Source organism: Cupressus sempervirens, chromosome 6, assembly GCF_028749045.1.
Source record: "Cupressus sempervirens isolate cs-2001-9-10 chromosome 6, ASM2874904v1, whole genome shotgun sequence".
NCBI lineage: Eukaryota > Viridiplantae > Streptophyta > Pinopsida > Cupressales > Cupressaceae > Cupressus > Cupressus sempervirens.
This window is the reverse complement of record NC_143123.1, coordinates 116,170,537-116,192,468: the sequence shown is the minus strand read 5'-3', so window position 1 is coordinate 116,192,468 and position 21,932 is coordinate 116,170,537. Positions and strand designations below refer to the sequence as shown.

The 21,932-nt window shown below is 38.1% G+C and overlaps 1 protein-coding gene across 4 annotated transcripts in view; it reads right to left on the bottom strand.

The window, feature by feature from the left end:
- The window catches only part of FAAH (fatty acid amide hydrolase), a 239,329-nt gene that overhangs the window by 29,632 nt on the left and 187,765 nt on the right, over positions 1-21,932 (bottom strand). For 3 of the 4 annotated variants that reach the window (XM_089786972.1, XM_089786973.1, XM_089786975.1), the window contains one exon: positions 7,290-7,385. The exons of the other annotated variant lie outside the window; for it this stretch is intronic. In XM_089786972.1, the coding sequence (XP_089643098.1) occupies positions 7,290-7,385 (96 nt within the window). The remainder of the gene's footprint in view (positions 1-7,289; positions 7,386-21,932) is intronic. 4 annotated transcript variants of the gene reach the window in all.

The window sequence follows — 21,932 nt, the reverse complement described above, 5'->3', positions numbered from 1 at the left end:
TACGGCTGAAGTTGAAGGGAAGAACATATAGTACGAACCTGGAAAAAAGAAAGATCCCACCGTATGGAACACAGTGAACAGACCGCGCGGAAAGAAAATGTTATGTCAAACCATGGATATAAACACATCATACAATCTGCACAGGAAACAAAGAGGGGTTTAATAAAAGCTTCAACATTATCGAGTAAAGGTTCTAAAATCAAGAATACAGTTATTGACAGCAAGGAGTGATAGCCGACGGAAGTCATAGTACCAAGTATTGAAAACAAACTGGGCAATATGGAAAATCGGAGGGAGAGATCGTGTAACTTAAATAAACTTGACGAGTGACGATTGTAGGCACAATGGGCCATGGAGGTGACACAGAATAGGTGCAAAGCATGGCATGATAGACACCTGAAATTGAACAAATTCCAACCAGGGCAGCTGGTGTTGAAGTATAATGGACAGAACGAAATCAAACCAGGCAAGTTTAAAGTCAAATGGGTCGGGTCATATTAGATTCGAGAAGTAGGTGATAATGGAGCAATCAAGTTATGGATGCTGGATGGATAGGAAGTTTTGGAAATAGTGAACGGATGTAAGTTAAAAATATATCACGCACAACCTAAGTCACCATCAGTGAATATCAAGGAGTACTAGTAGAAAAAAATTAATTTTTTTTTTGAAAAAACAAAAAAAAGAAAAAGAAAAAAAGAGGAGGAAATGAAGTTGTCGTATGGTAAGTTAAGGTGTCCTAAAAGACACCATACGGTGGATCCAGTAGCCATACAGTCTTAGCACCCACAAACCCATACAAATTTAGAAGTTCACGTTCCCAGTTGTCATACGGAATTGAAGAATACAGGTTGCCGTACATATTCGAAGGATAAAGGTTGGTCTACAGATTTAGAAAAAATAAAGTTCTCTGGGCATACGGATTTTGGAATTGGCTTCTCTGTTTGGTACAATACAAATTGGGAGATTAAGCTTTTTGATGCCACCGTACGAATTTTAGATTTGGTTTGCTTCGGTACAGATTTGAGGTTCAGTCTTCTGTTTCACTTTGTATGGTTTGAGGAAAGCTTTCATAAGGGTAAAATATTGAAATTATCAGCGTACGACTATTGGTACAGCATCCAATTCAAGTACGAGATTTTTACTCTTGTCACCGTACGAACTTTAAAACAGCATTGTACGACTTCCTTTTCATGCATCTGTATGGCGATTTTCTGAAAGGAATAGCTAATGGGTTGTATGACAATCTTGGGGAAGGATAATAAGAAGACCAACAGAAGCAGTTGATGGTTTAGGAATGCAAAGACCACTGTACGACAAGGAGTTGTTGCAAGAGTTTATCTTTTACTCGTATGGCAAATGTAGCTTGCACATAGGAAACAAGACGTACGGTGTTAGAAGTCTGTATAATCTTTGGAAGAAGGGAATTAGTCGTATGGAAGCCCTCGAATCTTGTTTGTTTGGTGAGCGTGCCATCAGATTAATAAGTAGTGTTAAATCATGGAGGATACATAAGTTTCAAGGGATTTGACTACTGGAAGCTAGAGTTGATGAGCTGAAGATTTGGTTGAGAAGGCAAAAGGAAGCAGTTAGAAGAGGAGCAAAAATAAAAATAAAAAATGACGACAAATAAAAAATGTTCAAAATGATTAATGTATAATGCCGAAGGGAAGGGAAAGACATAAACAGGTAGTAAAACACAAGTAGTTGCCAGAAAGAGTGTGGGAGCGAAAGAAAATCACAAAAATAGTGTGTTCCATGCACTTTTGTGTGGGTTCCCAAGACCCCGAGGGGCCCTGCTGGGGGCGATGCCCCTTTGGCCCCTAGTTGGTGCAGTTATTAGTCGTGGGAAGTGTGACCAATTGATGAGACCTAGAGCTGCTGTAGGCATAAAGTGTCTGTGTACCAAAGGTAGAAAGAGCACCAGAGCAAGCCCTTTGAGAGAGGTGATATGCTTGGAGTAGGTGTTGGACGTGAAGCTGTTTTGATGGATGCATAGAGAGCTCGGGAGGAGCTGATCATCTAGTTTAAGGCAGTACAACGACACTTGGCTCAAGGTACCTAGGAGTTGGAAGCTAAGAAAGCGACATGGGTGGCTATCAAGGTCAACTTGATTAAGGAGACAGTATTGTGTTAGTAGAGGCTACAGATGCAACATGGTTTAGAGACCAGTTTGGTGCAGGCACGAGATGACGGAGAAAGTGGTGTGACAAAAATAGATTTATCTTGTTGTAGTTAGTCAATTAATGTATTCCGTTTTGTTAATCTGTCTCGGATATTTTGTAATTGTCGTTCCGAGACGACTTTTTCTTTTGGGGGGGATAATGTCATCGGTAAATATTGAGTAGCCGATGGGTCCCTTCAGGAAGGTAATTGTTATGTAGCCGACGAGCTCTTTTGAGAAGGTTCTTTTTATGTAGCCAACGGGCCCTTAGGTAATTGTCATGTAGCCGATGGACCCCTTCAGGAAGGTTCTTTGGAAAGTATTTATACACCCTTTTGGATCATCGTAATCATCATCATGAGCATAATGTAATGTCTTTGGCATATGCGAATAATACAAGGAGTTTTGTTGTTCTTGTTTATTATCTATATGCATTGATCTTTTTACCCATAAGGTAAACAAGCTTGGGATATACAATCAAGATCAATGCTGATGTAGATTCTGAAGACTTTGGTTCGCATACAATGAACAAGTTTGTCTTGTATAAATCCTTGACAAAACACTTGTTAGATTCTCTGGCAATAAATTCCAAGGTTGTACAATCAGCATATGCAAATGCAGTAAGGATCAAAGCCATATCAAAAACCATGGAAATTGTTGATCTTCCCATAGTGCATGATATCATCATTAAATTCAAGGCACTGGAAACAATCTTTAAGATTGTTGTTTTTGTTTTTATTTCTCTTTTTAGGTCTAAGAGGACATATTACATGAAAAAGATGTAATTACATGTAATGTGAGTTACATGTGTATGTAAAAGATGTAGTGCGAGTTGCATGTAACCCTATAGTTTCTCTTTTAGTTAGACTAGATCAAAGTTGGTTGAGTTGCTCTCACTTTTTTCTCCACCTTTTTCTCAACTATTGTGCCTATATAAAGAAGTGCCTACTGTGCCTATATAAAGAAGTGCCCCCTCATTAATCATTTTTATCTTTATGCAAGAGAGCTTTGGAGAAATTGTGCCAGCAAAACTTTGTATAGCACTATTTTGAGAGAAAGTGAATACAAAGGAGCATTTGAGACTTAACTTTGATTGAGATTGTTGCTTGTGTGAGTTATAAGATTTTTCTATAATTCATCTAAGTTATCTTGGATTCATGTTATCTTGTGTTCTTAGTAATTGTATCTCATGAATTGAATATAAAAGAGTTAAGAAGCAATTGGAGCCAGAGCTTTGACTAGGAGCAATTGTGGAAGTGTATAGCTAGAAGCTTTGTCTGTAGCTTACATTTCTTTCTTACTTCACAAAATAGTTAAGTTATTCTTACTTTTAGGAGTTTGTGCCCTAATTGTAAAACTTTTCATATAGAAGTATGACTAGACTTAGAGCAAAACTGGTACATTTTCAGCTAGCCTTTGAGTTAGTGAAGGTTTATCGGTATCACTCTTTCTAGCTTTGATAGGAGTGCAGTTATAGATTCACTCTGCCCATTACTCGCTCCACGAGTAAGTGGATTCTTTCTTGAAGGATAAGAAGAAAGGATATTGGTAACACCCATTTTATAAAATCTCTCGACTTCTTGCTTATCTTGGGTTGATTCAAGGAACAGTGAGAAGGGGGAGCCTTCCCTTTAAAGTAGGAGAGACTCTGTCTTACACGCTGCGGTTGGTCATCCTATTTTGCGACTAGATTTTTACCCAAAACTGTCAGTTGCAAAATATCCACCCAACAGACATAAAATAGAGGACAACTTGTATTGTTTTGGATTCTTCTCCATTATCTCCTTCTATGTTGCCTGTATCACTCCCATGCTTCCTTCCTTTGAGGTCTGATTTTAGCTTTCAATGTTCATGTCACGTGTATAGGCATCTAGGTACAAGGATGGTGGTACTACCTTCATCTTTTGCTCTAGGGATGAAGTTAATCCTTCAATAAACAACCATTTCTTTAATCCATTAGCTCGTTCATTCTTCAATTTGCTTATTAGTTCCTTTAGTCTTTGACTGCAAGCTTGTACTGATTCATTCTTCCCTTTTTTGGAATTATATATTTTAGTGACTATTTCATCGTCATCTTGTAATAATCTAAACTATTCTTCAACGATTGTTTTGAGATCCTTCTATGATGTTTTCTTGGCAATCTCCAACTCTGTATACCAGACAGTGGAAATCCCCCTCAGGGTGTTCGAAACTGATCTTAACCAATCATCTTGATCATTCTCTCCAATTTCTTGCCATATGGCTATGCAGGTGTTGCACTAATGTGCTAGATCCTTTGACCCATCGCCTATAAATCTGGGAAGTTTTTGTTTCTCTGCTATTCCTGCCATTCTAGTGTGCCGGCTACTGCATTGTGAGTTTTCAGCAAGAAATGTTATTTCTCCTCCTAGTCCTTGTACCTCTTCTTTAGACCAGTTGGAGCTTTCGTGGTTGCTTGTCTAGTTCTCTCTATGTGTTGGTGTTTTCGGGTCTGTCCACCTGACCTCCTCCTCCGGTCTTCTAAAATAGCCAAGATTTCTATTACCCTTACGATAGTTTCAATCAAGTTCTCCGCCTCTGATTCAAAGTGGGTCGGTTACTCTAGTTGACTCCTTCGTTCTAGCTCACTAGGTCCCCTTAGATGGTAATGTCTCTCTTCTTGCTCTCTGATATGTAGCGACCACTGTAATGCAACTTCCCCCTTAGTTTTGTCTTTTGTTTATCGCCTTGGGTCTTTCTTTGGGATTAATGGCATTAACTATTTTGTTGGTTGGGCATTCTATGCCGTGAAGTATCTCATCCTTGTGTTTCTCATTGGTTCCTTTCAACAAATTACTATGTACTTGTTGCCTCCATTGTTCACGTTGCACTTTGGCATGTTGTTTCTCCAACTGTACTAGGTTCCTTGCCAGTGACTAAGGTATTTGTCCAAGGAGATCATACACTATTGATGAGACTAAAAGTCCATCATTTACCGTGCTCTCTCTCAAGCTTCCTTTTGCATGTACTGATCGATCAAAATTTCCCACGCTTGCACTAGATCTTGTGTTATTGATCCTCCCTTGTTACTTCGTCTTCCTCAACGTCATTGTCTATGACTTGTACTTGTTGTTGGAATGGGTGATTCATCACTCACATCAGCTCCATTGTCATGAAGTTATGATCACAGGACCTCTAGATTCAAAGATAGGCAACAATGCCAAAAATGTAGATTGGTTCTGTGATGCCAAGATGGTCCTAAGGAGATCATGTGCTACAATTTTAACCAATACTTCTAACTACCACACCACCAGTCAGAATCAAATGCAATATACAACAAATAAACTCTTGTCATGCCATGCAATGTGAAGGAAATGATTTCTTATATTGATTCCAAAATAATCCATACAAATCTGTCCTTTCTTTACTTGGATCAGTTCTTATATATTATTCCGGCTGGTTAAGTAAACTAATGGACACATCCCTTTGCTACAACTAATTACCCAACTCCCCTACTAACATCTTCTAACATTAAGTATGCTAATTAATGACTGACCTACAATTTCCTAAGTTGGTATTGAGTAAATTAATGTTAGAGTGATTTTGTAGGTCACTCTATAATGTAATAAGTTATAATAAACTATGGTTCCATTCCCTAGGTTTTTAGACAAATTATTTTATTTTGAATAAAGGGGGCCGATTATAATAATGATGGAATACCCCTTGATGGTCAATTTGCATTGAGGGAGAATAAAAGAAAGTTCCGGACCTTCATTTTGACATCTAGGCTTCTATTATTTCATCTCAGAATTGAATGAAGCTCTGATTATCAGGGTTTGCAGCAGGTTTTTGCTTCAAGAATGAAACCTCTTGAAGCATCCAGATTGGGCATCCCCCCAGCCTGTCTACATCATATGAATTGGTTGCTAAATCAGCTTGAAGAAGCAATCTGAGAACTGTTTGTGAAGTGTCTGTGATTGGGTGAAAAGAAGACAATTTTATATCAGAATTAAAGATCTGATCAGTGCAGGAGAACTTGTGTGGTTTTACAGTCAATAATACCAGCCGTACACTGCCAAGGAGGAAGTTGGTGCCATTTTCATTGATGAGTTTGTTGTTCCAGTCAGGGTTTGCATTTATAGAAGGGTTTAAATCAAATTGGCTGCTGAATTTCAATTTGAAGTGTTTACACTGGTCCCAGCAGCTAGCTACACTTGCAGACAAACCCCCACACCATCTTACTAGCCGTACCACCCAGTACAGTAGCTGGTGTCAGCAATTTCAGAATTAAGTGGTGCAGATCAAAAATAAATTTGAGGTTCAGAATTCTCTGAATTAATCAGGGACTAAGGTTGGACTGTAGAAAATTCATTCGTACTCATTTTTGGTACAATACCATCCTGTTACAACTTTCCTTCTGTCTATTTGACATCAGCAATAAAATCTGAATTATTCCATGGTGTAATTTAGAATTTCTAATCTTTCATTTCAGATCAGTATTATTAGTTCTTTGCATTGCATATCTCAGAAAAAGTCAAAAAATAAAAAACTATCCAAATACAAAAAAAAATGGAAAAGAGAAAAAACAAAATATATTATACAAACTTCATCATTTTGCTGGTCAAAGAAAACTTGAGGGAAAATAATTATTAAATACCCTATCCAGGATCTTTCATCAACCTCCCGCAGATAATTGCAAGAGTCTATTAGACCCTAGCATTGTTGAAGTAACAGAAATGTTGAATAGTAGACTTATGAGAGAGTACTATCTAACTAATAATAAGGCAAATGATAGTATCATACCATATCTGCAGTTCTTCTTTCCCTCAGAGGCAACCTTCTTTTACAGAGTTCTAGTTCACTTTCTAATATCAAAAGGAATCCCAAGATATTGAGCAAATTCTTTCCAAAAAAAATTTCCACCAGGATTAAACAACATGGAATTTGTTTTGGAAAGATGATACAAAGGAATCTAGGAGAATGAAGAATACCCTATTGTGACTTTATTTTAAAAAAAGTTGAAAATATCTTTGTTTTTTGAAAGTTGAAAATAAACTCAATAATATATATGATTGCCAATTGATTTTAAAGTAAATTCTACATGCATATTTGAAAATAATAATACAATTGGTTTTCTTCAACGATTTGAATATTCAACGAGAACATTTACCTCTATTGCTGAAGCCAGGCGTAGCAGGGTTGCCTCAGCCCATGGCTGACCTATTAATTGCAATCCAATTGGGAGTCCATCCTTGTCATGACCAACCTATATTAAAAGCATAAAATTTGAAATAAATCATTTTGTGGAAGAGGATAAATTTTTCTATCAAGTGGGAAGTGTCAATTTACAAAATCTCAAAGCATAGTTAAGTACATAGGGAATAAGTAGAAAAATCCTAAAAGGGGGAAGAAACGGAAATTTTATGTGTTTGACCAAAAGCTAGTACGATCTATAATTACAGATGTAAAATACAAGAAAAGCACCAAGGGCAGTTTTAACAAAACCAAATTGAAACTATGATTTCTGAAACAAGCCATGGGCATTTTAATTGATGATGAGAAGAGAAGATTTGGTGCTGACTATGTTACCATTCCTAGACAAAAAAGTGGTAAATTCACATTGGAAGATGTATTCCAAACAATTCAATCATTGCAAATATGCTTGGTGTAAATTTTCTTTAAATTGTTACAAACACTATTGATATTAGGAATGGAGTGCGAAGCAGTGCTAGGGTTTCATGGGGGGCTGATGTTGCAGAGGATGAAGAGGAAGTGGATGATGATGGTGATATTAAGATAATATCTTATACTTTCTATAATAGTCAACTACTTGTCTGTAGTCCGTCTTTCAGTCTAGATATTAATGTTTCCTATCCCGTCTCTTTTTTCTTCAGTCCAGATAGGAATGTTTCCTATTCTGTCTCTAGTTTTGTTTCTAATTCCATCTTCAGTCTACGTTGTTTCTAAAAGAAACAACGTCCTTGTAATTCTTTATAAGGAACACATTTGTTCCTCTGTTTATCAATCAATCATCCGGAAATCCGTTAATCTGCCAACTCTTCTTGAATCTTGTAACATGGTATCAGAGCTATTACTTAAATTTTTTCGAAAAAATTTATAATTTCTTCATGAAATTATTTGTTTAAATTTTTTCAAAATTATTTCTGTTGAATTTCTCTAAAACCCGATTAGGGTTTTCGGCCTAGAGAAATTCTCGAACTCGGGTCTGCCTGTGTTTGTTCAGCACACTCTAGCCCCATTCGTCCATGCACATCGATCCTGAAAAAAAATCTGCCATTTTTATCAAGAAATCTGAAGTTTTTTCAAGCCTTTTTCAGCCAGGCCCTTTTTTTTTCGAAACCCTAATTTTTGGGGTCGAAAAAATATTTTGTTTGCAGATTCTTGGTGGGCTTTTTGAGAACTCAACTGGGTTGTCGTCCATTTTTTCTAGGTGCCTAGATTTTTGTACCTCGATTTTCGAGCCAGCGGATCCAAAAAAACGACAGCAGATTCCTTTTGGGTTTTTCGAGCTCTCTTTTGGGTCATTCTCTGATTCTTCTAGGTCTTTCGTATTTTTGCCTTGAAGAATGTGTCTTCACAGATTTTCACAGTTTTTCATTGAAAAACGTGCCATGGCATCTCTGACAAATATTCTGCTCGAACATAATTCCAAATTCAATAGTCGCAATTATGGAACCTGGAAGCAGCGCATCATCGCAATCTTCGAATATCGAAACACCGATCAACTTGTTCTGGGTGTTATGCAGCGTCCGACTTCTCCGGGTCCTGATCAAGGCAAAGCTGCATTTTTCGCCTTTTGAATTTGTTCCTATTTTTATGGGTTTGTTGATTTTCTCCTCAAAAATCATTTCAAGTTGTCTGTAATACGCAAGGTTGTGTGAGATTCTGGGTTTGTTGATTTTCTCCTCAAAAATCATTTCAAGTTGTCTGTAATACGCAAGGTTGTGTGAGATTCTGGGTTTTACCGTTTTTTCCACAAAAACGAAGTTTTGTAATTGCAACTTATTTTGAGTCATAGCACTCTTCTGGCAAAGCTTCTTGGTTTTAGCATTCTGTAGATCCAGGGAGGGTCTCAGTTATCACAGAATGTTCCAACATCCATACGTTGACCATTAAGGGAGGGTATTAAGATAATATCTTATACTTTCTATAATAGTCAACTACTTGTCTGTAGTCCGTCTTTCAGTCTAGATAGGAATGTTTCCTATCCCGTCTCTTTTTTCTTCAGTCCAGATAGGAATGTTTCCTATTCTGTCTCTAGTTTTATTTCTAATTCCGTCTTCAGTCTACGTTGTTTCTAAAAGAAACAACGTCCTTGTAATTCTTTATAAGGAACACATTTGTTCCTCTGTTTATCAATCAATCATCCGGAAATCCGTTAATCTGCCAACTCTTCTTGAATCTTGTAACAGTGAGGGCATAGGAGAGGCGATGATTCTTGATCCAGTCCACTAGTTGTGGCTGGTGTTTGGGATCCTTTCGATTCTCAGCTTGCCCTCTACTTCATTTTTGGTGGTTTTTGCACTGTTTGGGTATGGTCCTCTACTCTGTATGGGATTCACTTCTGCTTCGACTCTTTTGGTGTGGGTATTCATGGTTGATCTTTTTTTTCTGACAACTCATCCTTGGTTTGCTCAAAGGGGTTATTTTGTGTTTATGTGGAGGCCACCCACCTTTCAGTTATAGCAGACCAACATGGGATAAAACCCTTGGGAACATTGATGGCACAGCTGGTAACAATTGGGACACAACTATTTTTATTGGATTTCGTAGTCATTCCACTAAAGAGAAGAGGGTACGACGCCATCTTGGGACGGGGGTGGTTGGTGCAAGCTAAGGTAAAGCATGATTGGAAAAGGCATACCCTGTCAATGGAGAAAGGAGGTAGGAGATTTATAATTGATTTGCATACGCAGATGGTAGGAGAAGAAGCAGCGTCGTTGGACTCAGAAGGCAAAGGTGAGAATGATGACGAAGGGTAAAAAAGGATGGAACCAGATGAAGAAGGGGTGCTAAGATTAGGAGGGTCAACTGATGACGACCTAGATTTCGTAAATGGACTACTATACTGCCAAATGGAAGATTATAAGGTTTTTCCGAGTTGCAACGTCTTGAGCATTGAGGAAGAAAAAGCAAGCAATGAGTTTCCGAAGGAGTATAGTGAATTGAAGGAAGGAGAAGTGCAGGTGGATGAAACACCGGCCCATACGTTCAATAAAGATAAACCAATGAAGTATGAAGAGCCGATGGTGAAAACAATAAACTTGGGTGATGAGGAAAATCTGAAGAACATTCTTGTAGGAGATGATTGGAACCCAGTATTGAAGGCGGGACCTTGGATGTATAAGGACTTAAAAGGAGTGCCACCAGAGCTATGTATCCATCGGATACCATTAATCAAAGGTACGGTACCCGTACGGAAGTAGCCGTACTGAAGGAATAAGAACTATGCAACATGGGCCGTGGAAGTTGCACAAAACAGGTGGAAGGTATGGCGTCAGAAACATTTAAAATTGAACAACTTTCAATCCGGTCAATTGGTACTGAAGTATAATGGACGAAATGAAATAAGGCCTGTAAAATTTAAAGTTAAATGGGTTGGACCATACAAGATATGGAAAGTTGGATATAACGGAGCAATTAAATTGTGGACACTAGACGGAAAAGAAATACCAGATGTCGTAAATGGATCAAAGTTGAAAATATACAGGGAAAGGAAGGATCCTCCACGGGTAGATAATTGAACGAAGAAAAGATGTTTGTAAATAATGTATATATGTATAATACTAAAGTTGAATATAGTTTTAAAATGTCAAGTGAGAAAATGTAAAAGTATGAAATGATAAAATGAAGCATAAAGTAAAGGCATTAAGAGGCAAATTTTTAAAGTAATCGGGAGTAGAAGTCTCCCGTACGACCTTGTTAGAGATTATATAGAAGAGAAGCAAATTAATAAAGTAAGTCATAAAATAAGAAGAGTCGGGAGGAAAAGACCGTACGGCCTAAAAAAAAGAAAAATGGAGGTAGTTAAATGACTGTACGGCTTAGTTAGATGACCGTATGGCCCAAAAAGAACATATGTTAAATAAAATAAAATATTAAATAGGAATAAAAGCATGACTATACGGAAGATAGCTAGACTGTACAACCTCAAGTGGAAAAGACCATACTGTATGGTGGAATAAGGATTACAAAAGGACCATACGGCCCGAATCCGTACAGATTGGGGGACCAAAGGAAGCAAGGCTGTACGTAGGAGGAAGAAAGAAGGTCCGTACGGCTACAGGAGCAGGAAGCATATAAGAATGTATACGTTATATTTAAGAGATATTTGAAGCCATCTTGAAACAAAGTCTTAAGCTAGGAAGGAGGAGAAGTCGTACGGCTGGAAAATAATTTACCCGGGAGATCAAGCGTATCCGTACTGAAGGCTCATGAAGAATAAAGTCCGTATGGTGGGATCAAAAAGCATTTTAGATAGATTTGGTGACCAGAGGAAAGGGAGAAGCTGGGACAGCCGTACAAAGGGTATCAGGAAAGGAAGAGGAATTGTTATAGCTGATTCACAAGCAAGTCTACAGGAAAGAGGAAGTGGAAGAGCAAAAAAAAAGAAAAAAAAAGAACGACGACAGATTGAAACAGTTCGGAATGAGTAATGCATGATGCCAAAGGGAAGGGTATACATAAGCAGTTGCCAGAAAGAGTGTGGAATTGGAAGAAAATGACAGAAATAGTGTGTTCCATGTAGTTTTGTGTGGGTTTCAGAGTGCTAATTTGGTCTTGGCAGCGAGGGGTGTTGCCCCTCGACCCCGCCCTATATTGCAACAGGGAGCGCACCTGGGGTGTTGCCCTAGGACCCCGTAGGGGCGCTGCCCCTCGATCCCGCTGGGGGCGTTGCCCCCTAGACCCCTAGTCGTTGCGGATATCAGTCGTGGAAAGTCTGACCAGTTGGTGAAGACTTGGAGCTATTGTAGGCATGAGTGTCTGTGTCTGAGGTGGCACTTGGAGTAGGTGTTTGGGCGTGAGGCCGTCTTGGTGGATGCATAGAGAGCTCGGGAGGAGCTAATCATCCAGTTGAAGGCAGTACGACAACACTTGGCTCAGTGTAACCAGGAGTTGGAAACAGAGAAAGTGGCACGGGTGGCTATCAAGGTCAGCTAAGGAGACAATATTGTGTTAGCAGAGGCGATAGATGCAACGTGGTTTGGAGACTAGTTTGGTGCAGGCACGAGATGAATGTGAAAGTGATGTGACAGAAACAGATCTATCTTGTTGTAGTTAGTCAGTTAATGTATTTTGTTGTTAATTTGTCTCAGATATTTTGTAATTGTCGTCCGGAGACGACTTTTTCTTTTGGAGGGGATGATGTTGTTGGTAAAATGTATAGTGTAGCCGATGGGTAGAGTAGTATCCAAACGGGCACGTGACACTTGAGTCACCCCTTTGGAAAGGTATATGTACACGTCCGAGATGGACTTTGGAAGGAGTGATTGATCATTGTAGTCATTGTAATCGGATTGTAATCTGCAAGTGCATACATGAATAAAGTACTTGTTCTGAATTGAATCGTGTTATACATGTGTTGAACTTCTTACCCTCTGTGGTAAACATGGAGCTTTGTAGGATGTACGTGGATGATAATTACACCATATTTGCTCCTTTCCTTTGTTGCGCCTTCATCACCTTGGTGGGTACGTGGTGCAGAAGCAGTACGACATCTCAAAAAGGTCCTGAGGTACACTAGGAACACTGGGTGAAGCACAAGGCAGTTTCAAGCACAATGAAATCAAATGAGACTTACATGGTCTTTGACCAATGTAATTGGGTCAATAGAGCCCCAAAATGGAATAGAATAAAATACAAAAATATGTAATAGAATCCAATGGAAATACAAAAGTATGTAATGTTGACTTGTAGCCAAAATAAGGCCTAAAAGGCTAGTTGTAAGGTTTGTGGGTTTGGTTTCTAAAATAAGGTGATATAATCATTAGAAGACCATCTTAATGTAATAAGAGCAGGTACAAAGGCATAACTGATGTAAAGTTGCCAAAATTGACAACTTCTTGTCACCTTGGCAACTCAAAATACAAATATAAACTAAGCCGAATCTGTCAGCTATCAGGTTTTTGGTAAGTTATTAGTAGTTAGTTGGTCTATAACAGTAAGAAAAGGTTTTATAAGGGCACGGAAGCTAAAGACAAAGATATGTTGCGAAGGTATCGTCGATGTAATAGTTTTCGAGCAATAAACATAGTGTTTTTTTCTCTGCAAACTGTGTTCATCTCATATCACAGTGACTTTCTTAACATTTCTCTGCAATCAAATGTTACCGCTTTGAGAGGCCATTGACTGGAGGTGGTAATAGCATTCGTTAGCTTTATCTTGGTTTTGAAATCTTTTCATTTGGTTTCATATAATCAAAGTTCCGTTAGTTTGTTTCAAGATTGGTAAAACCCCGACTAGGGTTTACAAAGACCTTTCAAAATGTAAAAACTTACATGCAGTATGTTCAAATGATCCTCATATTTGGCAGGGGTATGAAAGATCATGTATTCTACCTGTCTTGTTTGTTGCGGAGTGCCATGTAGGAAAAAAGCACATGCATTGAACAAGTAAACATGACTGGTAACTGCCATAGAGCAAGGTTTTAACAGTTGGAAATGGTGACTAGGCTTTGTCCACTGGTTAGGGGTGAGGGACAGCCTTGAAGGCTTTAAGAAGGATGTAAGTTGGTGGTGTTTGACATGCTCAAAGTCCCAAAGAGGACTAGAGCAACTGGGAAGAGGGTTAAATCAGTAGAAATTGCAGAATGTTGACAAATTGTCATGACATGGCAGTGAGAGGTAAGACTGTCTATTCATTTGAATTACTTAGTGAGTCTAAATTGAATAAGGTCGATAGAGTCTTGAAATGTTTCATAGTGTCTTCCATGGTAGAGTGACGGGGACACACATCATAGGGTTATTATGACTGTCATAACGAATGAAATCAATGACTGTCATGAAACAAAGACGAGGTATAATGCTGATCCGATAGTGAGGAGTTGTCAAAGGTATGGCAATGTAATTTGAATCAGTACATGAAGGAGTTGCTTGGTCATTAAAGGTAAGGTCTAAGAGGATTTCTATGTGAGAAGGGTATTGGGAACCTGAGATAAGCCTGGTCCAAGTTTAAGATCTATGTATATGGAGTATCCAAGAGGAGTTTGTGATTATAAATAATCAGAGATAGAATTGCTGACATTATCAAGTTTGTAATCAAGATTAGAGAATGTGTCTACATATAGAGGCTGGTGAACCTTGGAGGGATAAGTGACCATTAGTAGGTCTAAGGTAATAAGTGTGGGCTTGGGTCTACAAGTGATCCTTTTGGAGAGAACATTTAGGTATTGTTACAAAATAAAAGAGGAACATCCAAGTTCCCTATAGAGTTTGATTGGGATCACCACCTTCTCTCCTCATCAAATTGGTATCAGAGCAAGGAAGTAGATCCTTGCAGTTAGGAAGATTGAGAAATGAGAGTTAAAACGATGATTGAAGAAGATGAAGAGACAAGGGCAAGGTATTCTCAAAGACATTCCATATTCAGGCTAAGATGCCGATGTGAAGGAAAAGTAATGCAGTGTTGCTGTAGACAGTGGTTCTTTTGAAAATCTAGTCTCAGTTGAGATGGTTGAAAAGTTGAACTGATGTAACACACTAACACTGGAGTCTTTAAATCTGCAAATACTTCATTATTCTCCATGGAATAGACACTAGATATTCCGCCCTATGGTTACTTATGCATCTACTAATCATCTCATGCCTTATGGGCCTTACATTTCCCTTGACAAGCATCATTTTAAAGACTTCCACCATTTCATTTCATTGCTTCACCTCCCTCTCTTATTGACATCAGGTCTCCCTTTTTACAGACACAAAGTCTTACCATTCTATGGCATCGGCTTCTCCATTTGAACAGCCAAGTCTTCCCATTCAGGACTGTAGGGAGACGCCACAAATCAAATTCACAAGAACCATTAATAATCTCTATAGCTTCTAGACTTCACTCTTCATGAAATAAATCACCATCCCACTATTCTATTAAATCTTAAACTGCCCATCCTGTGACACATCGTCTCAACTTACCTTCCTTATCGAGTTTCATTACATCTTGTCATTGTGCCCTGTAAGACACATTACTCAAAATAGATAAGTAAGTACGGGTTCTTATCTATGAACTAACCAACTGCTATTGTTTCCGACCATGTCATCTTCTAAATCTAAGCTACCACCTTTCTTTTGTCATGCCGCGTATTCATAGTGGCGCTACATCTTCCACCAGGCACGGCATCCAACCATTCTTTATATACATACCGCACCCATAACAATCCTTGTAAACATTAACAAATTGAAACATAACTGCTTGATATATCGGGCTCCATACGTAGACTATCTCATTGTAATTGGGTTCACCTATTCTTCTATGCCGTCTTTCCCTATTCGAACTGCACATCTTCCATTTCATGTTAGCTCTTTGCATGTCACATGGCTCCTCCATTGGTGGATAACCTCATACGAAGCGTCCACTCTCTCCTTCCATGGACTATCGGCTTCACTGTTATACTATCATGCTTACCATAAATGGCAAGATGAATCACTTTAGAAACCAACTTCTCTTTGTCCACTATTGGGCTCTCTCCATACTTAACACGAACCTCCCCTTAACAACATCTAGTGCAATCCACGGTTTGGAATCAAAGAAAACTTAATGATTCTTGAAACCGTTACAATCTTAACTACCACATATGGAATGAAGTAAAGAATCCACTCAACAAGGATATGATAATAATGAACACACACGGGGATAGAAAGGATAATTACAAAATCGCACTCAGAAAACACTTATTTGAAATAAGCCAAAAACATTAAACTTGCATGAGTACATACATGATAATATTCATGCACGGTTTCTATTTCCCTTTGTACACCAAGAAAATTAGCTATATCGTAATTCCCCTCTATCCCTTCTATTACAATTGCGCATCTTTTAAAACAAGCTTCTTGGGTAGTTATAAAACTACCCCCTCTACTCGATTTACCTCCATTTCTAATGGCATGTAATAACCAATGTAAGGCTAATTTTAATCAATTTAAACATTACAATTTTTATGGTTTCCCAAAAGTGTAAATGCCCTTATGGCCTTAGACTGAAATTTTGCTCCAATGTCGAAATGTCAAGGTGCCTCTGCACCATGAACCTACAGAGGACACCTCATGAAACACCTTATTGAGTATATGGGTTAAGTAAGGACCAATGGATTGATGCCACTGACAAGCTTATGTTCCTTTCAATATTGGTTCCTACCATGATTTTATTTAGTGTGAATCCATGTCTTTGGATGATTGTCATTTGACTGTGGGAAGACCATGGCTATCAGATAGATCAGCCCAATATGATTGCTGGAAGAATACATATGCCTTCCACAAGGATGAAATGAAGTTTGCAATGCAGTCACTAAAGGATGATGAGGCATCATGAGAAGGATAGGTCTAATTGGGAGAGTTCCTAAAGAAAGAGGAACATAGTAATGATGAATGAAAAGTAGAGGAATGTTTGGTAGAGCACACAGTACAAAAGACAAATGAGGAACTTAAGGATAAAGACGTTCAAGATGCTGAGATAAAGGTAGAAGAAGGAGATGGTGGTGATTATAACAAGGTCAAGTCTAGAAGGGCTTGAAAGGAAAAGTGATTATGATTGGGACCATCCTTTGGAGATGGAAAACCCCTATGACAGAAAATGAGGAGGCTAAGGATGTAGCAACAAAGATGAATAGCAAGTTGAGATGCCAAGGAGAATGGCATGAAGAAGAGAAAGAGTTGGTGGAAATGGGTATGCAGGAGGAACCTGATTTATGGTGAGAGTTTAAATCCATTGTAGCAGAGTGGGAAAGGAAAGGAGGTCTTGAGGTTCATGGGGAAGAAACCTTGAAAGTGAAGAATGAGATTGTGAGGCAGGTTCAAGAAGGTGCTCAAGATTGGGCATACCCTCCAAGCATGGAGATTGTGAAAGGTGCTGAAAGGCAGGAGAAGTACCTATGGTGAGCACACTTGATAATGTTGCAGAGTATAAAAAAGATGTAATGAAAAATGATGAGCAGAAAATGGTCAATATTTTGCCCATGGGAGGCAAACCCAAAGTAAAGATGGAGAAGAGTAATGGAGGACAGCCTTAAGCAAGGATGCCAGGATCAAAGATGATGATCTTTTCAAACCAAAGGTGAAAATGAAAATTGTATTATTTCCTAACATGTTTATTGCAGGAACTATTTCCAAGAGGACTTGGAAAAATTTCAAGTTGGCGAGTATGGTCCAGGAGCACCATGACATGGCAAAAAGGTCCTGGGGTAAACTAGGAACACTTGTGGAGCACTAGGAGGTTTCAAGCATAATGAAGTCAAATGGGACCTAAATAGTCTTCAACCAATGCAATTGGGTCATAGAACCCCAAAAAGTAATATAATGCAATTGAAATACAAAAATATGTAATGTTACCTTGTAGGTAAAATAAGGCCTAAAGGGCTAGTTGTAAGGTTTGTAAGGTTTAATATCTGAAACAAGGTGATATTGTTGTTAGAAGACTATCTTAACGTAACAAGACCAGGTACAAGGCATAACTGATGTAAAATTGCCAAAGTTCACAATTTGTTGTCAACTTGGCAACTCAAAATACAAATATAACCTAAGCCAAACCTGTCAGCAGTCAGGTTTTTGGGTAGTTATTAGTAGTTAGTTGGCCTATAACAGTAAGAAAAGGTTTTATAAGGGCATGCAAGCTCGATACAGGGATATATTGGGAAGCTGTTGTCGATGTAATAGTTTTGGAGCAATAAAAATTGTGTTTTTTCCTCTGGAAATAGTGTTCATTTCATATCACACTCACACTCTTTAACATTTCTCTGCAATCAAATGTTACTGATTTGAGAGGCCATCGATTGGAGGTGGTAATAGCAAGTGCCAGCTTTATCTTGGTTTTGAAATCTTTTCATTTGGTTGCATATAATCAAAGAGGCATTAGTTTGTTTCAAGACTGATAAAACCCCGACTAGGGTTTACAGACACCTTTCAAAATGTAAAAACTTGCATGCAGTACATTCAAATGATCTTCATACTTGGCAGGGGTATGAAAGACCATGTATTCTACCTGTCTTGTTTGTTTCAGAGTGCCATGTAGGGAAAAATACATGCATTGAACCAGTAAACTGGTAACTGTCATAGAGCAAGATTTTGACAGTTGGAATTGGTGACTAGGCTTTTTCCATCGGTTAGGGGTGAGGGATAGCCTCCTTGAAGGCTTTAAGAAGGATGTAAGTTGGTGGCATCTAACATGCTCAAAGGTCTCAAAGAAGACTAGAGAACCCAGGAAGAGGGTTAAATCAGTAGAAATTGCAGAATGTTGACAAACTGTAATGACACGGCAGTGAGAGCTAAGACTGTCCATTCATTTGAATTACTTAGTGAGTCCAAGTTGTATAAGGTGGATATGTTAATGTTTGGTAATTTCAGTTCTTCAGTTGGGTAAACCCATGAGACTAAACTAAAGATATATATTACACACACACAGAGATATATATATATATATATATATATATATATATATATATATAGAGAGAGAGAGAGAGAGAGAGAGAGAGAGAGAGAGAGAGATTATATTAATTATATAATAATGAATAGACATGTCTCATGAAGGGACATGTCTTTCCATGTGTTATCCACAATATAAGAGAGAGATTGCTGCCAAAGAGGCAATGTAAATACATTGCAGCGATCCTGACAACATCAACATGGTATCAGAGCAGGTTGCAAATGCAAGAAACATTAAGACTTACTACTATTTGCATTGAAACTAGTATATATTTTGCAGATAATTCAAAGATTATTTTAAATATTGACACAACCTATCAGAAATCTATTCAGCATTTGGCAGCAGCATATTTACTATGTCAACAAACACTACTAATGGACATTACTCACTGAGAGTCTTGGTAGCACATGATAAACAAAGACTATTTCTGTAAACAACGTATGGGGAGCCAAGACCGTGTCTCACGCCGCCATCTAGTGACAAGACAATAGATAGTTTATGTTTATGGAGACTTAGGGTTTATGCCATACATTTTCCCTTAACCGGGTGAAAGAGTTAAATCATCTGTTTGGGAGTTCTTTGTCCATTGAACACCAACAAGCTCATCACACCACAAACTGGTAACTGTGCGACAGTATAGAGTATTCCCATCAAGCTTTTACATTAGCGCTGCAGCGTTCATTGCAAATATTGGGACTGAAATTAGGACTGCGGCAAAATAGATGCTTAAATATTTAATCTGTATAGAGGTTATGGTCACACTTGCAAATAAACAAGTCTATGGAGACTCAATTTCCTGCAATAATGCTTAATATGTCTGTCCTCTTCATATTTTTTGACACACCGCTAAAAGTCTCTATTTTTTTAGTGGCAAGTCTATGGAGACTCAATTTCCTGCAATAATGCTTAATATGTCTGTCCTCTTCATATTTTTTGACACACCGCTAAAAGTCTCTATTTTTTTAGTGGCAGGAGATATTACACAGATTGATAACCAAAAAGAATAAGAATATATATATATATATATATATATATATATATATATATATATATATATATATATATATATATATAAAATTAAAAAGGCCAGTTGAAAAGGGAGACACCAATTCGTTGACCCATTAATATCTGTCTGGAAAATTGCAACGCATGAATACCGAAGGAGATATAATATAACCACATCAAAAGGAAAACAAATCTTAGTCAGCATTGAAGTTAGCACCGGTAAGATAAGGAGTATGAAGAAGAGCGCACGAAATAGGGAGGAGGAATTAAAGGGTGTGGCAAATATAAAGGGAAGCAGTTCAGTCACCATTAACCGAGCAGTCTCATGACACGTCACACAAAGGAACAAGCATAAAGATGTATGAATAAGGAAAATGGTAAGCATTCACAACACCCGATAGAATTAGTCCACACTCTAATAAAGAGTGGGAATGGATCAAAGGGAAGCTTCGAGTTATGAGCATCGGGTCCCATTGAGTATGTAAGGTAATGTTGGGGGTAAAGCATTGATTGTTTATATTCTTATAAATATAAGGGAATATAGATTGTGGAAATTAGTAACTTTAGATTACTATACATGGCATTAATAAGAAAATATAGATCAAAGTAAATATTTATCTATATTATATTAGAATAATGGGATCATTCTCAAAATAAGATAAGAGGGAATGACATTAGTTTATAATTATCTATATTTTATTGGAAAGATCTTATATTGAGAATTGTATTAGTCTCTCTCTTAATTTTTATTTTCAATACGTATTATAAGAGCCATTTGCCTTGATCTTTTCCCTCGAGAATGTTCTTGCAGGAAAAGGTAGATTGATATTAGATTTAGTGTGAGTTTGACACTTCTTTAAAGACAACATTGGATGAGTAGCTCAAATGATTGATATTCAGAGGGAGTTCGAAAGTCCATGTTTGTGACTATATGATGTTAATGGGACTACCCACTGTGTACATCATGAGGAAGTGATGACTTCCAAATGATTATCACTCGTATTTGCAGAAGTTATTGGAAGGTGACAATCTTACAATAACTTAAATCAGGATATACATTGTATGCAAATGTTGAAATAGATCATGATAAATTATATCTTGTAAATCAACAGCTAAGTGTTAGATGTCATTCACTTGATGGTCTATGAGTTGTTTGAAGGTATTTGGTGAATATCATAAGTTGATATTCTGCACGCCATTACTTGAGTATTTGGTGAATATCACATGTTGATATTCTAGAGGCCAATACTCATGATATCAAATGTGATATCAAAATAGTGGAATCTTTTGGTCAAAGATATCCTTAAATTTTGTCATTTTGAATATTACCAATGGTGTAGTATCTATCTCGTATTTATTGTTTACCGTACAGGATAAAGAATTTAACACATGTAGTATAGCACGATACAACATAGAGAAGATACTTTATTCATATATGCACTCAATGATTACAATCTGAATACAATGACTGCAATGATGATTCTAAAGTCCATCTCTGACAATGTATATATACATTTCCATGGGGTGACTCAAGCATCACGTGCCCGTTCGGATACTATTCTACTCGTCAACTACACTATACATTTTACCGATGACATCATCCCCCCCAAAAGAAAAGTCGTCTCTAGACGACAATACAACAAAACTCAAGGTAAACAAAATACATCAAAAATACTAAACATAGGGATGCGTCCCTGGCGTAGTGGCCGTCTGTGCCCTCAACTAATTTAGCTTTGCCCATAGCTTGTAGACTTGCTCTTTCCTAATCTTCTATTCCACTTCTGCTTCCATCTGAAGCTCTAGAGTTGACTGCATGATTTCTGTGATTTCTACCAACTCTTTCTCTTTTCCTGCTGCCACTTCTTCCTTTTCCACTGCTAACTGTTCCTTTTCTGCTGTCTACTTTTGTAGCTAACTTTGTCTGTCCAACAGGGCCGCCCTCTCAGATTCCCAGGCTGCCCTCTCTGAAGCTAACCTGGCAGCTGACTCCTCCCGAGCTCTCTCAGCTGCTACCTGATCCGCTTGACTCCTTCGAAGAGTGTAATACACCTCCCTGTATATCTTCACTACCTCATCAATCAAAGCCTCTACTCGGCTCTCCATATCGGGTTCTCTCGTCGTGGCCCAATCCTGTTGCATCTTAGTAGTCTCCACATCCGGC